This window comes from Dasypus novemcinctus, chromosome 31, assembly GCF_030445035.2.
Source record: "Dasypus novemcinctus isolate mDasNov1 chromosome 31, mDasNov1.1.hap2, whole genome shotgun sequence".
Lineage (NCBI taxonomy): Eukaryota > Metazoa > Chordata > Mammalia > Cingulata > Dasypodidae > Dasypus > Dasypus novemcinctus.
In genome coordinates, this window is record NC_080703.1 from 41,871,011 (window position 1) to 41,885,447 (window position 14,437).

Below are 14,437 nucleotides of genomic sequence, written 5' to 3' on the forward strand. Positions count from 1 at the left end.
AAAAAAAAAAACAAGAAAAAATAGAGAAATGGAACTTCACTGCAATGAATAACTTTTGCATTTCGAAAGACTTCATCATGAAAATAAAAAGCTAACTCACAGAATGGGAGGAATATTTGGAAACCACGGATCTGGTAAGAGTTTAATACGCCAAGCTTCCCTGCTCTGGCTCTCAGGACGCCACACCCATTTGGTCTTCTTCTCTGGTCGCTCCTCTTCTGTCTTTTGCTGGTTTCTCCTCTTCTCTCCCAGCCTCTTCATGATGGAAGGTCCCAACACTGGTCCTTGATCCTTCTCACTCTCCATTAATCCTGAGGAGATCCCATCCAGCCTCAAGCTCTAAATACCACCTGTAAACTGATGCTCCCAAATTCACATCTGCAGCCCCTTCCCTGAGTCCAGACTTGACTTTTATCTTCAGCTGACATCTCCACTTGGACGTTTACTGGATATCTCGAATCCAGCATAGCTGGAACTGAATTGTTGATCTTCCCCCAAAGCTTTTTTCTCACCTGCTCTCTCTCTTACATGTCCCACATCCGTAAGGAAAAGTTAAAGGTTGTGCCTTCAAAGGATACCCAGGATCCAGGACTTCTCATCTGCACCACTAGCACTCTACTTTAAGTCACCACCATCTCTTGCGGGGACCACTGAGGTAGTCCCTTAGCAGTCGCCTTCAGCCAATGGGACCCTCTTGAAATAACAGAGTCAGGACACGGCATCCCTTCACACCACGCCCTCCCAAGCTCTCCTCGTTCCGAGTGCAAGCGGCTGTCTTCCCGGTGGCCCGTACAGCTCTAGCTCTCCAGCTCCCCTTGGCTTTCTAACTAGTTTCCTCTCCTTCTCCCCTGTGTTTCCCAAGCTCCAGCCGCAGGGCCTTTTCACATGCTCCCTCTTAGGCCCGCTGGCCTGACAGTTCCCACTGCCTAGAAAGCTCTTATCCCAGATACCAGATTTGTCAACGCCTTCACCTCCTGCAGGTCATTTTTCAAAATGGCGCCTTCGCCGTGCAGCAGCCCCGACTCTCTTCGTTAAAGCTCACCGTGCCTGTGTGGGCGCGCACACACGCGCCTCCCGATCCCACTGCTGTGCCTGTTTCTTTTTTCCTTAACACCCTGAACTTTGAACATGTTCTGTTATGCGCTTATTGTTTATCGTCTGTCTCCCACCGCTGGGTCCTCAGTTACAAGGATGGAGACTTGTCTCTTCTGCCTATTGATGTCTGTTATGGTATCTGGCACATAGTAGTAGCACAGTTAATATTTATTGAATAAATTAGTAATTATGAACTGGGAGAAGTGCTAGGAAGGAAAAGTGAAGAATGCAGTTACAGATATCAGCCACAGATCTGTGACGGCTGGTATTTATTGAGCCCCAAACATGCCATCGGCTGGTGCGAAGGGCTTCCCTGCTTCTGTCTTATTTAATCCTGAAAATGGTGCCGAGATAGCTACTAGTAACATCCACATTTACAGCTGCGCTTATCTCTGACGCAGGAGGTTGAGATGAACTGTCCAGAGGCGCGCAGCTGGCGTCACCCACTCTTGGTCAGACTGAGGACCTGCAGCCTCAAGTTGGTGAATCTGGAGGGATTTACGGAGTGGGTGGTGGGTGGTGCATTTGCCGTCACAGTGCCCGTCTCCAGGGGCCTCTGGGGAACTGCAGAGCGCTTGGTGCTCATTTCCAAGCCTCGCAGGCTGGGCTGCTGCTGCTTGTCGTTGGCTCTGTGTCTCTAAAAATGCATCTCGAGTCCCTCTCTTTATTGCATAAGCCCAGATGCCTCTGTCCTTCCCGGAAGTGGAAGCAACCCGAGCTTCGGTCTGGGACAGTTGGGTGAGCTCCTAAGACCTTTTCCAGGGTGACCCGAGGACAAACCTTTCCGGAAGCAGAAGCGGGGTTTCCGCGCTCCCTCGTGAGGTGGCAGAGCCCTGCTGGCCCGAGAGTTTCAGGTCAGTGGGAAGGGACGGTCCAAGAACGCCACTTCCCCGAGCCGTGGCCTTGGAGGGGCCTGGAGGCCACGTGGAGAAGCCTCCCACCCCCAGCGGGACCCCTGCCCCAGGACGCGGAGGCCGTGGCCTGACAGGTCTGCTCCTGGGGTCTGAGTGGCCCCGTGAGCCTGGCTGGGGGCCGTTCCGAGCGCGAGGTGCCGGGTGCTCCTCTCCGGTGACGTGCTGGTTTCCTGTGCTGGGTGACAGCTGCCGCCGCCGTAGCAGCTTGAGGGACCACGCGTGTCCGCTCAGCCGCGGGAGCGAGTCGGGATCCTGCCCCAAGCTGTGTCAGCACAGCACAGGCGTGGGCTTGGGCGGCGGCCCCTCCCGGGCACAGCGGGGACAGACCCCTCCTCAGCCCCCCGCGTCGTCGGCCCTTCCGTGGACCCCTCGCCACGCGGCGGCTGGCCCCCTGCGTGTCCACCCCGGCCTGCCGAGATGGGCTCCGCGGAAGCCCGATCGTGGGGCCCCCGGCTGCTGGGGGGGAAGCAAGTCCAGGGCCCGCCCGTGCAGGAGGGGACCTCCGGGCGCCCCTGGGGTCCCTGCCGCGGCGCTGGCCGCCCGCCCAGGGCCCGGGAACGGCTCCTGCGGCCCGTGGGTGAGCGCCACTGCTGGGCCCGGGCCGGTGTCCTTGGGGTCAGTGCAGGGAGGGGGCCTGGCAGCAGCTGGCCCCTGCCAGGCCCACAGGGCTCGGGCTGCCCACACCTTTACCTGTCCTGAGGGTGCGGGCAGCTCCAGATCCTTCCATCCTTCACCCATCGTTTCCCTTCCAAGTGCGTAGCTCATTCCTGAAGACACGGCAGGCCTGGAGATTCCCGTCTTTTCCCCCAGTCGTCGTTTGCTTTTCCAGGAGACCATGGAGTGAGCCGGGGTTGTCCAGGGCTCTTCCGGAAAAGGTGCGTCACGCCCACTTTTGTGGCGCCTTTGTGCTCCTCGCGGTCCAGGCGCAGCTGGGTTCACTACGGCCCCTGGACAACAGCCAGAGCGGCCTTCCTTGTAGAGCCTCTTGTCCAGAAGTCCTCAGGTGCTAGTCTAGCAGTTTTTCTTTACAACCTGGGCTGAGAGTTGGAAGACAAACCCGCCTTCCCTCCATCACCTGAGGTGTCTCACCAGGTGGGCACGGGGCACACCTGTGAGCCGGCTTTCGCGAACCATCTTGGACCCTCTGCTCTCAGCCTCCGTGTGACAGAGCAGCTGGATTTTACATCTTAGAGCCCCTCTCCAGCCTTCGTTGTCTGAGCCCCTTGTGATGACAGTTGGTCTTGCCTAGTCTTTTCAAAAGTCTGGAACCTTCGGCTTGAGTGCCTCTTACTCCGTCCTTTGGGGAGGGTGGGGTGGAAATGAGAACGTGGGAAGGTGAGAACATGAGTCTGATCTCTGAGTTGGAAGGTGAGGAGGCTGGGATTTGGAATTGGCTTATCCTTTTACATTGCAGGAAAATATGCGTCGGTATCCTGAGAACGGAATACATGTGAGCCATTACAATATTGTTTTTTTTTTTTTAAAGATTTATTTTTATTTAATTCCCCTCCCCTCCCCCGGTTGTCTGTTTTCTGTGTCTTTTTGCTGCGTCTTGTTTCTTTGTCCGCTTCAGCAGCACGGGAAGTGTGGGCGGCGCCATTCCTCGGCAGGCTGCTCCCTCCTTTGCGCTGGGTGGCTCTCTTTATGGGCGCACTCCTTGCGCGTGGGGCTCCCCTATGCGGGGGACACCCCTGCGTGGCAGGGCACTCCTTGCGCGCATCAGCACTGCGCATGGGCCAGCTCCACACGGGTCAAGGAGGCCCGGGGCTTGAACCGCGGACCTCCCATGTGGTAGACGGACGCCCTAACCACTGGGCCAAAGTCCGTTTCCCACAATATTGTTTTGAATAGCCAAAAAGTGGCACGATACACGTGTCTACCAAGAGCGGCTTGGTTAAACATAATATGACGTGAGCATACGGACTATTTTGCAATGGTGGAACATTAGAGATTTATTGCCATGGAAAGGGGCCCATGATGTATTTATACCTAATAAACGGGCCATGAGGCGGCCCGCAGATTCTCCCACTTTAAAAAGCTTTTCCGTATCTACATCAGTGGGCATCTAGATGTAAATTCCAGAGGAGGCTTCAGTCATTTTCAGTGCTTCTCTGCGTTTTCTATTTCTTCCTAATATGCATGCATTACTTGTGTGGTTTTTAAAAAATCAAATATGCAGAGAACCAATTTTTTTAAAAGTGTGTGCATCAGTATCCTGCTTGAAAGGATGTGTCTGAGGGAAAAAAGCAAATCAAAATAAGCTTTTGAAGTTTGCTTACCCCACTCACAGTTGCACACCTGGGGAAATCGAAATCCTTTTAAATTTTTCTACTTTTGAATTTCATGTAAACCATACCCAGATGGTTAATGGTTGCATAAATGCTTTTCATGATATATAAGAACCTTAGAAATTCATTTAAATGTATTTTAGCAAGCATGCATTCAGACTGTTTATTAGGGGGCGCGTGTGCATCTCAAGAGGTCAGGGTGAGAAACCCGGACGTGTGCACTTGAAGGATTCTCCGAGCAGACCTGCCCTCCGAGAAGGGCTGGCAGGTGCCTCGTGGACAGAGCTGCTTGACGCGGCACAAGGTCCTTTCCCTCCTCCCCGGGGGATCCTGGCTGTGCCCTGGACAGAGCTGGCCAGCACAGCCCGCTGGCCCCGTCCCTGTGGCCCCGCCAGCGGCTCCCGTGGCCCTGCCCGCTCCTGTCCGCTGAGCCGAGGAGTCACCTTCAGTATCCTTGGACAGGACCCGCGTCAGCTCGCGGGAACGGCCGTGGGGGGACGTTCCGTGGGGTGGCCGCCTGCTGCCGGCCCTCCCGGCGTAGGCGCAGCGTCCTTCTGCGCACTCACGGCTGCCTGTGTGGGGTGTGATGGGAACGTGGAAGCAGCCACCTCGGCGGGGCCAGGGCAGGGGCCTGTGGACGCTTGCTGTTGACCAAGGCTTTCCCGCCCCCTCTCCTGCCCAAGACCCCTGCTTCGAGCTGCCTTGTGGTCGTGCCCTAACGCAGCTTCACTTCTGGTGGTTTTTGCCAGATCGCCCTTTGTAGAGGGCCTGAGCCCTTTTAAATTCTTTAACTAATTAATTTTTAATTTCCTAGGTGATGGATGCATATGTTCTCTTCATTTAAAAAAATGGAAAAGTGGGAAGCGGATTTGGCTCAACGGATAGAGCGTCCGCCTACCACATGGGAGGTCCAGGGTTCAAACCCCAGGGCTTCTTGACCCGTGTGGAGCTGGCCCACACGCAGTGCTGATGCACGCAAGGAGTGCCATGCAGGAGTGTCCCCTGCGTAGGGGAGCCCCACGCGCAAGGAGTGCGCCCCATAAGGAGAGCCGCCCAGCATGAAAGAAGGTGCAGCCTGCCCAGGAATGGTGCTGCACACACGGAGAGCTGATGCAACAAGATGATGCAACAAAAAGAAACACAGATTCCCAGCACTGCTGACAAGAATACAAGTGGACACAGTGAATGGACAGAAAGCAGACAACTTGGGAGGGGGGGAAGAAGGGGAGAGAAATAAAAATTTTAAAAATCTTCCAAGAAAAGAAAAAGTTTAGCTTCCTTTGGCCCAGTTCCCACACACAGCCCTCCGCCCTCTGGAGAGGATTCTCACTGGGCGAGTTGTGTCTCACTAGTTCTTTCTCTGAGCCCTGGAAGACAGAAGCGTGTTGGGTGGTCTCACGTACAGCGCGTACTACGCTCAGCTCATCGCTCTCTAGCAGTGTGTTTTCTCAGTGGGTCCGCCTGGCAGGTCGGGCTGTGCTGTGGATCTCTGCTTGTTATTCGAGCTAGTTTGCCGTAGATAATTTCATTTTCAGTAGTGCCTTTCAGAGGAGCATTTGGAGTTGATGAAACAGCCTTTGCTTTGTTTACATGGTGCAGAAACCTCTTTGTTTTCTCCCACTCTCTGCAGATCTCAGAAGACTGACCCCCACAATGAAGGCTGTACCTTGGAGCTGGACAGCTGTTCCTCCCTAGGCCACCTGTCGGACCAGAAGGCCATCCCAGAGTTCATTAAGAAGGTGAGCGCGGCGGCTGGGCCACGCTGGAAGGTTCCAGAACCTTCCCGAGTGGAGGGGCGTGGCCTGGCCTCTGGGCGGCCCCCCCAGCTCGCGGGCTGGCGCCGACCGTGAGAAAAGGCGCTTCCCTCTCCTGCCCCTGCTGGCCAGGCCCCGGCCTTGGGGGTGGGCAGGGTGGCAGCTGCCAGGCCTCCGGGGCTGCCAGGCTCCTCTCCGGCCGCAGCGAGCCGTGCGCCCCGGCTCCCCGTCGTCGTGCGGGCCTCCACGGCCGCAAGCCCCCTTCCTTCCAGGTGTGGGGGCGTGCCAGGGTCCTGCGGCTGCCGGCGGGCGGTCGTACCTGGAAAATCACCCAGCTTGCCAGGAATTCATTTTCTGCCCCAGAATGTCCCTGCTTTTGAGCTTTCCCGTGTGCCACGTGCGGTTTCAGCCCGATTGCGGGATCCACTGGGGTTTGGATAGGATGTGGTTCACCCGGGAAGGAATGTCCTGCCCAAACTGGGCTCATTTGTCCTCCCTTGGCCAGCCTTCCAGGATAACGGAGGCTCCCGTCCGGGCAGGTGGCTGGGTTCCTTTGCGGCCTCGTTGGCCAGTTTTTGCGCGGTGGGCGTCGCCGGAGGGAAGGCCTGCGCCGTGGAGCACCTGGGCACGCGTGGCCCGGGCCCCAGGGGTGCCTGGCACTAGGGCGGGAGGGCGAGGGGCTGTGGTGAGGGGCTGCCCTGGGGCAGCTGGGGGCTCTCCAAACAGGGACCGGCTCGAGTGAACACCGGAGGCAGGTGGGAGCGCACGCAACCAAGAGAAGATGGGCGGGTGTGGCCGAGAAAGGTGGAGCCCAGTCGTGGAGCTGGGGAAGCGCTGAGAGGGCTTTGCAGAAGAGCGCAATAACCAGCTCGTCCCTTGAAAGGGTGTTTCCTCCTTTTGACGCCCTCCCTTCACCACTCACCGGGGTGCAGGGTTCTGCCAGGCACTGCCGAGACCTGTAGGTTTGGAGTTAGATGATCGCGTGGGCCAGGATTTCTGGTAATTTTACCAGGATGATGGAGGCTCTCTCCACTCTGGTAGAATTCAGATTGTTACTTAAGAAACAAGGAAGAAACTCGGTTTTGTTCACACGTGCCTCTTCTTGACTTAAGCTGGAGAACACCAGTGTTCGTTTGGTTTTTAATTTTTCAAAAAAACTGCCCCCACCCGCGATGGCTCCCACGTCTGTTTGATTCATTGTTTTTGCTCATCGTTTGTGCTACTTTGTTTTCCTGTTGTCTGCTCGTTGTTCCATTGTTTTTGCTCGGTGTCTGCTCGTTGTTTGTTTTCTTTAGGAGGCACCAGGAATGAAGCCCGATGCTGGAGCCACGTTCACTCCCAACTCCAGTGGTTCTCTAAGTCTGTGTCAAGGGGCCATCTTCTCTGCACTGTTGTGAATAAAAGGCTTTATATAAGCTTGGGTGGGGACATTCTAGAAGTGGAATTTACCCTGTGACCTGAGTATTGGAGAAAAATGGTTTTAGAAGTAGGTTTGTAATTGAGACTCAAAAGCCCGTGGTCAAAAGGAGGGTATCTGGTGGAAAGACGAGGGCCTCAGGCTCTGCCCCGCTGTCCCACGTGCCCTTTCGAGACGTGCGCCTTGGCGTCCTGTCCTCCCAAGGCCAGGCCTTGTGCAGCCCTCGAGTCTCGAGGAAACCGGAGCCCGGTCACGTGCTGCTCGGCCGCGCTGTTCCTGTAGTGCCAACGTTGACACGGATTTCACTTCGGTTCGTAGAGATGTCCCCACAGTCAGGTGCTTACGTCTGCAGGACGCGAGCCGGTGCTGCGGTTTGCGCTCCCCTGCCTGGCGACCGCGGGCCCTTGCTCGTTCTGTACTCGTGTAAGAGCGATGTTTTGACAGTTGGCAAATTACACCCTTTGAGGCCGCCACCCGTCCCCGCTGCCCTCCCCTGGTATCTTAAAATAGGAAGTTCTTAAGTCCAGCGTGTACACTCTGCCTCCCAGGGCTCGGCACTTCCTGCCCTGGCATCTGTCCCCACGTGGGTAGCCCAGAGTCCCTCCCTGATTCCTCTAAGCATGACAGCCGGGGCCCGCAGAGCGCAAGTACGACGCCCTGCCTTGGAAAGCCCGGGGGGGTCTCGCCCCATTCACCCTCACCGGTGGACGTGGCCCGGGCTCGGCAGGGGCCGGCCCTTCCGCCGTCTGCGCCGGCCGCAGCGTTCGTGCCCGCGCCGGCGGCCGAGGCAAGGGGACAGAGGGGCAGGGGCGGGCCGGGCCGCCGCCCGGGCTCCGCTCTCGGCAGCTGGACCTGATCCTGGAGAAAACACCGCCCTGCTTGCCGGGGGAGCCGGGGGGCCCTGGGCCGACGCGAGCCCGTCTGCGGGCAGTTTCACACCTGCACGTGCTCCTGTCACGTCCAGGCGGAGGGCCCGGGAGCGCCCTGGGAAGAAGCACGCAGGACGCCACCGCGGCTGTCTCGTTGTGGATGGTTGGCGGATAGCGTGGGCCGCGGGGACGCTTGTCAGTGCTTGGGTGAGGCCGGGATGAAGCTGTCGTCCCTGGCTGCTGCTGCAGCCGTTGTCATTGCTTTTTTTTTTTTAATTTTTAAAATTTTTTTGTCTTTATTCATTTTTTTAATATTACATTAGAAAAATATGAGGTCCCCATATAGCTCCCACCCCCCTCACCCCACTCCTTCCCCCCGTAGCAACAATCTCCTCCATTGTCATGGGACATTCATTGCACTTGATGAATAACGTCTCTGAGCACCGCTGCACCTCATGGTCAATGGTCCACACCATAGCCCACACTCTCCCCCAGTCCACCCAGTGGGCCATGGGAGGACACACAATGTCCGGTAACTGTCCCTGCAGCACCACCCAGGACAACTCCAAGACCCAAAAACGCCCCCACATCTCATCTCTTCCTCCCATTCCCCACCCCCAGCAGCCACCATGGCCACTTTCTCCACACCAATGCCACATTTTCTTCGATTACTAATCACAATAGTTCATGAATAGAATATCAGTAAGTCCACTCTAGTCCATACTCTACTCCTCCATCCTGTGGACCTTGGAATGGTGGTGTCCCCTCCACATCTATATCAAGAGGGGGCTTAGATTCCACATGGATGCTGGATGCAATCCTCCTGCTTTCAGCTGTCATTACTTTTCATCTGGGTCATTATCTGTGTGAGATAATGGCTCCGTCCTCAGATGATGAGATGATAATCATCCCGTTTGGTCATTGTACCTTCTCGTGTTCTCTGAATATGACAATTGAGCTGTTGAGAATCACTCCCCCGCAGAATGAGGCCACAGCGTCATTTTTTCCACCCAGTGTCTTACATTAGCCAGACCTCCAGGTCGAGGGCTTGCATAGAAAGAGGGAGAAGCGATGGCATTATCCCCCACAATGAGGACAGGTAAAGACGCTCCCATCTTGGTTGTGTCCAATTAGCCGGGGACGCGACGCTTCCCGGCCGCCCCCTGTTGTGCCGCCGCACGGGGGCTGCGGGCACTGTGTGAGACGCCCTTCTGCCTTTCGGGGGGCCCGGTGGGTTCGTCCAGCTTTCTGCTGGCTGCCGTCAGTGCAGGTCACTGGCTTGGCCTTTCCGTCCTCGTGCCCTGCCGGGCGCCGGGTACTCCCGAGGTTACTTAGGACAGACACGTGGCATGGGCCGACGTGGTGGGAGCACGTCCTCAGATGCTGGAGACGGGCCTCGAGGGCAGGTGCGGCGAGGCCGTGGGCGCACCTGTGGCCGGGCAGGTCTGTCCAGAGCCCCCGGAGGCTCACCTGGGAGACAGAGACGGCAGCGTGGCTGTGGCCGTGCTCCACATGCCATGTGCTCATGGGGGCTCCTGGGGGGCTCGGACGTGTCCTCGGTGCCTGTGCTGCACGGTCCTGCCACCCGGGCAGGGGTCCGCCTTCTAGCGATGAGGAATGCGGGCTCCGAGATGGCGAGGGCCGTGCGTGGGCCCCGCGCTGGCGCAGGGTCAGGCCTTCCGCACGGGAGGCACCGGTGGGCGGCAGAGGGCCCTGGGGGGGGGGGCGCGAGGGGTCCTCGGCCAGACTTGTGGGGTAGCAGGACGGCTCTGCCAGGGAGCGGCGACGCTGGAGGCCGAGGGGGTGGCCGGGGCCTGCCCGGGGCCCGAGGAGGGGTAGGCAGGCCTGGGGCCTGGGGTGGGGGGCACAGGCGAAGGAGAGGGGCGGCAGGTCCTCTGGCTCTACAGCCAGCGCCCCCCGGGCCTGCCCTGGGCAGTCAGGCGGCCTGGAGCCCGGGCAGGGGCCAAGGAGAAGAGCAGCCTCTGCTGCCGCCGCGGGACAGGCCGCGCCACGTTCACGCGGACGCGTTTAGGAAGTGTCCAGCGGGGTTTTTACCCCACAGAGGGGTCCCCCTTGTGCGTCACGGACCCCGTATGCATCGAACGGAGACCCCTCGTCTCGCCCCCCATGGGCGAAACTAGAGCACAGGGGATCCGACCTGCCCGCACGCCGCCTCTGCTGCGCAGCCTGTCCCGGCAGGGGGCACCCGGGCGCCGGGCTCCCCCGACGGTGCCCTCTGCCCCCTGCGCAGTCGGGGCAGGGCTGGAGCACTCGGCCCCGGGCCCCCGCCTGGCTCCGGCCCTGGCTGCCGCCCCCTCCCCATGGCCTGCAAGAGCCCCCTGGGCTGGGCCTCACCAGGGACAGCCGGGCCTCCGGAAGGTCGGGGGGCCGGGGGGCGCCTGGCCCGTGGGGAGGGAAAATGGCGAGAGACCCGCCGTGCCGGGCCACACAAGCGGCGGTGCCCTCAGGAGACCAGCGCCGCTGCTCGCGTCGTGACCTAAGAAGAGCACGCGGCCGTGGGAAAACGTCTCAACGGCTGCTTGGAACGACAGAGGCCCCGTGTCCTCCAGGCCCTGCCACTCAGCGGGCAGCACCTAGGGGCTCGTTGCTGGCTTCCTGGCGGCAGCTGCGCATCCGGAGCCCGTTTCTACACATGCTGTGCCGGCTCTGATTCTAGTTAATGCGAGACACCGATTCAGAGCGAAAGGGAAATTATGTTAGAAAGGCTCCCCTCTCGGGAAGCGGACGTGGCTCAATGGATAGAGCACCCGCCTACCACATGGGAGGTCCAGGGTTCAAACCCAGGGCCTCCTGACCCATGTGGAGCTGGCCCATGCGCAGTGCTGATGTGCCCAAGTTGTGCCCTGCCACACAGAGGTGTCCCCGCGTAGGGGAGCCTCACGCGGAAGGAGTGCACCCCGTAAGGAGGGCCGCCCAGTGTGAAAGAAAGTGCAGCCTGCCCAGGAATGGCGCTGCACACACGGAGAGCTGACACAGCAAGATGACGCAACAGAAAGAAACACAGATTCCTAGTGCCGCTGACAACAGCAGAAGTGGACAAAGAAGAAGATGCAGCAAATAGATACAGAGAACAGACAACCGGGGTGGGGGGCAGGGAAGGGGAGAGAAAGAAATAAAATAAATCTTTAAAAAATAATAAAAGGCTTTCCTCTCGTCGGCACAGCCCACCTACCGCAAAGCGGGGGACGTAGGGCGCGTTGTGCAGGCGCACCTGGTGGTAGCGGAGGGGGCATGGTGGCTCCCTCAGCCGTGAGCGTGCCCTCGCGTGGGTGGAAGCGCGGGGGTTGGGGGGGCCTCCTCGGTGTCGCTCTGCAGAGCGCAGTGTGTGCGTGAGTGAATGAATTGAAAGCGAAACCCAAAGGGAGCCTTCTTGTCATAGCCAAGATGGCGCGCGGGGCCGCGGGCTGAGGCGAGGGCGTCTGTGAGGAGAGGGTCACACAGCAGAGAGCCCGGGGGGCAGAGGTCACGAGACTGGGGACCGAGGGGCCGCTGAGACACTTGGGAGAACGGTCTAGAAGGACATGACGTGTGTGGGCCTCGAGCTCACGGAGAGGCCGGGAGGGAGCTGTGCTTGCCTGAGGTGCAAACTGGGTGTTCGGTTTGCTTTGTGTCAGTGAACTGATCGTGGTTTCATTTTCTTATTGTGAAGTTTCTTAGTTTTTAGCTGTGATCAGATAAATTTAAAACCTTGCAAGATCTGGAGCAGCGTTTGTCAAAATACCTGTGGGAACGACAGCTTGTTTCCAAGCATCGTGGACTGACGCTTTCGTAAAGGATGATGAAAATACGGTGCAGTGTGGCCAACGGGCCTAAATGCTGGTCTAACTTTGTCCTGTCCGGGCTGGGCCGAGGCCCACACTGGGTAGCCACCAACTGAGGACAAAGCTGTGGGGTAGGACGAGAACACGTGCCGGCAGCGGGGAGAGGAGAGGGTGTGACAGACCTCGGGAGGCTCCCAAGAGGGAGCAAGAGGACTGTTTACGAAGTAGGATTGAAGGGCGTGTTGTTACAGCATCTAAGGAAAGAGCTTGCTGCGAGAGGAGGTGAGAGAACACGATAAAGTGGGCAAGAGGTCAAGTTGGGGGAAGCAGGTGTGGCTCAAACAATGGAGCTCCCACCTACCACAAAGGAGGTTCTGGGTTCAGTTTCTGGTGCCTCCTGGAGAAGACAAGCAAGGCGCAATGGGGAGGCATGGTGAGCTCATGCAACAAGATGACGCAACGAGGAGACATAAAGAGCAAAGATAATGAGAGACACAACAAAGCAAGGAGCTGAGGTGGTTCAAGTGATTGGGCTTCTCTCTGACACATGGGAGGTCCCGGGTTCTGTTCTGCGTGCCTCCTAAAGAGAAGACAGTCAGACACAGAGAGCAGACAGCAAATGGATGCAGAGGGCAGAGAGCCAGCACAAAACAACGAGGGGGCGGGATAAATAAATAAAAAGAGAGATCAAGCAGGACGAGCATGGAAAAGGGCCTGCTGGGCTTGGCCCGGTGACCCCGGCAGGCCGAGGCTGGTGGTGAGCAGGGTCCAGCCATGCAGGGCTTGAGCCTTCGTCTCAGAAGAGCCCGTTGGAAGATGCTAAATCGGAGCGAACCACGGTGCCAGGTTCACCTTTGGAAAGACCCCATGGCTGCAGGGGCTGAGTGGACCGGGCCAGGGTGGGTGCAGTTAGGCCGCAGGGGGAGAAGCACTGCGTGTGGGGGCAGAGGGCGGTGGCCAGGGCGCTGCTCGCTGGAGACGGGAGGCGACAGGGAGGGCCGGGGCAGGTGAGGCCGAGGAGACCGGCTGGCGTGGGTGGTGGAAGGCGAGGGAAGGCGAGTTTCAGCAGGAGAGGGTTGGGCCGGCAGCTGGGCCAGCGCCCCTAAGGCGGAAGCCACAAGCCTCCCTTGCCGGGGAGGCCCCAGTGTCCTCGGCCACCTCTCAGGGCCACTTCTTCCCTCTATATCCTTGGGCAAGGCTGATCCGAAATGCCTTTGGGCTGGAATTAAAACCCACTGCCCTTGACCCACAGAAACCACGAATAAGGTTCCAGGTGATGCCTAGGATGCTTCTGAGTGTCTTGTTTGTTTTTCAATTTCAAATTTGAAACGTCCTTTCTTTCCGTGGATTTGCAGAATTATCGTCGTCGTTCTCCTTCGTGTGATTTTTTATTAATCGACTGAGTTTTAATATCTGATCGGCGTGTTAGAACTTGCCCATGTAAAGCATTGCAGTTTTTTTTTTTTAACTTTTAGCATTCGGAGTCCAAATCACATGACATAATAATGAAAGAACTTGAGGTTACATTAGAAGAAAAATTAACTTGGGGTCTGTAGCAGTTTGATAGAGTTATGAATTCCAAAAATAGATACTGGATTATGTTCGTCATGTGGTCTGTACTTGGTGTGATTGAGTTATGATTAGGGCTTTGATTGGGTCATGTCATTAGGGCATTGAAGGATTGGGAACTCACAGATAAAAGGCAGCAAAGGATAGAGTTGGGAGCTTTTGATGTTGGAGTTTGATGCTGAAGCCTTAAGCTGGAGCCCCAGGAAGTCAGCTCACAGAGGAAAGAGAAGCCAGCCCAGGAAGAGTGGAACCCTGAGCCCAGGAAGAAGCAAGACCCTGGAAGATGAACCTTGAACCCAGAGAGAAGCAAGACCCTGGAAGGGAGGAACCTTGAACCCAGAGAGAAGCAAGCCCCTGGAACGTAGGAACCCAGGAAGCCCTCGCCCTCGCAGACGTCGGCAGCCGTCTTGCTCCAAGTAGAATTTAGTGAGGGAAGGAACTTATGCTTTATGGCCTGGTATCTGTAAGCTCCCACCCCAGATAAACACCCTTGACAAAAACCAGCCAGCTTCTGGTGTTTTGCATCAGCGTCCCTCTGGCTAACACGGGGTCCTTGGAGTGGCTGTCACGTGTGCAGGGGGCAGAGGGCCGGCCGTCGCTGGTCCTGCGGGCAGCACCTGGTTGGCAGCCCTGCGTCCTGGTGGTCTCTGCAGAGAAATTGCCCCAGGAGGAAGGAAACCGAAGCCGCAGCAGTCGGCTGAGCAGGCGGCAGGCCGGCGGGGGGGCGGGACAGCAGCCGAGCGGAGGTG

At 57.7% G+C, this 14,437-nt stretch overlaps 1 protein-coding gene across 1 annotated transcript in view; it reads left to right on the top strand.

The window, feature by feature from the left end:
• RFTN1 (raftlin, lipid raft linker 1) overlaps positions 1 to 14,437 on the top strand; it is a 194,960-nt gene that overhangs the window by 123,597 nt on the left and 56,926 nt on the right. Inside the window, 1 exon segment of the mRNA XM_058290796.2 lies at positions 5,928 to 6,036. Within this exon segment, the coding sequence (XP_058146779.2) occupies positions 5,928 to 6,036 (109 nt within the window).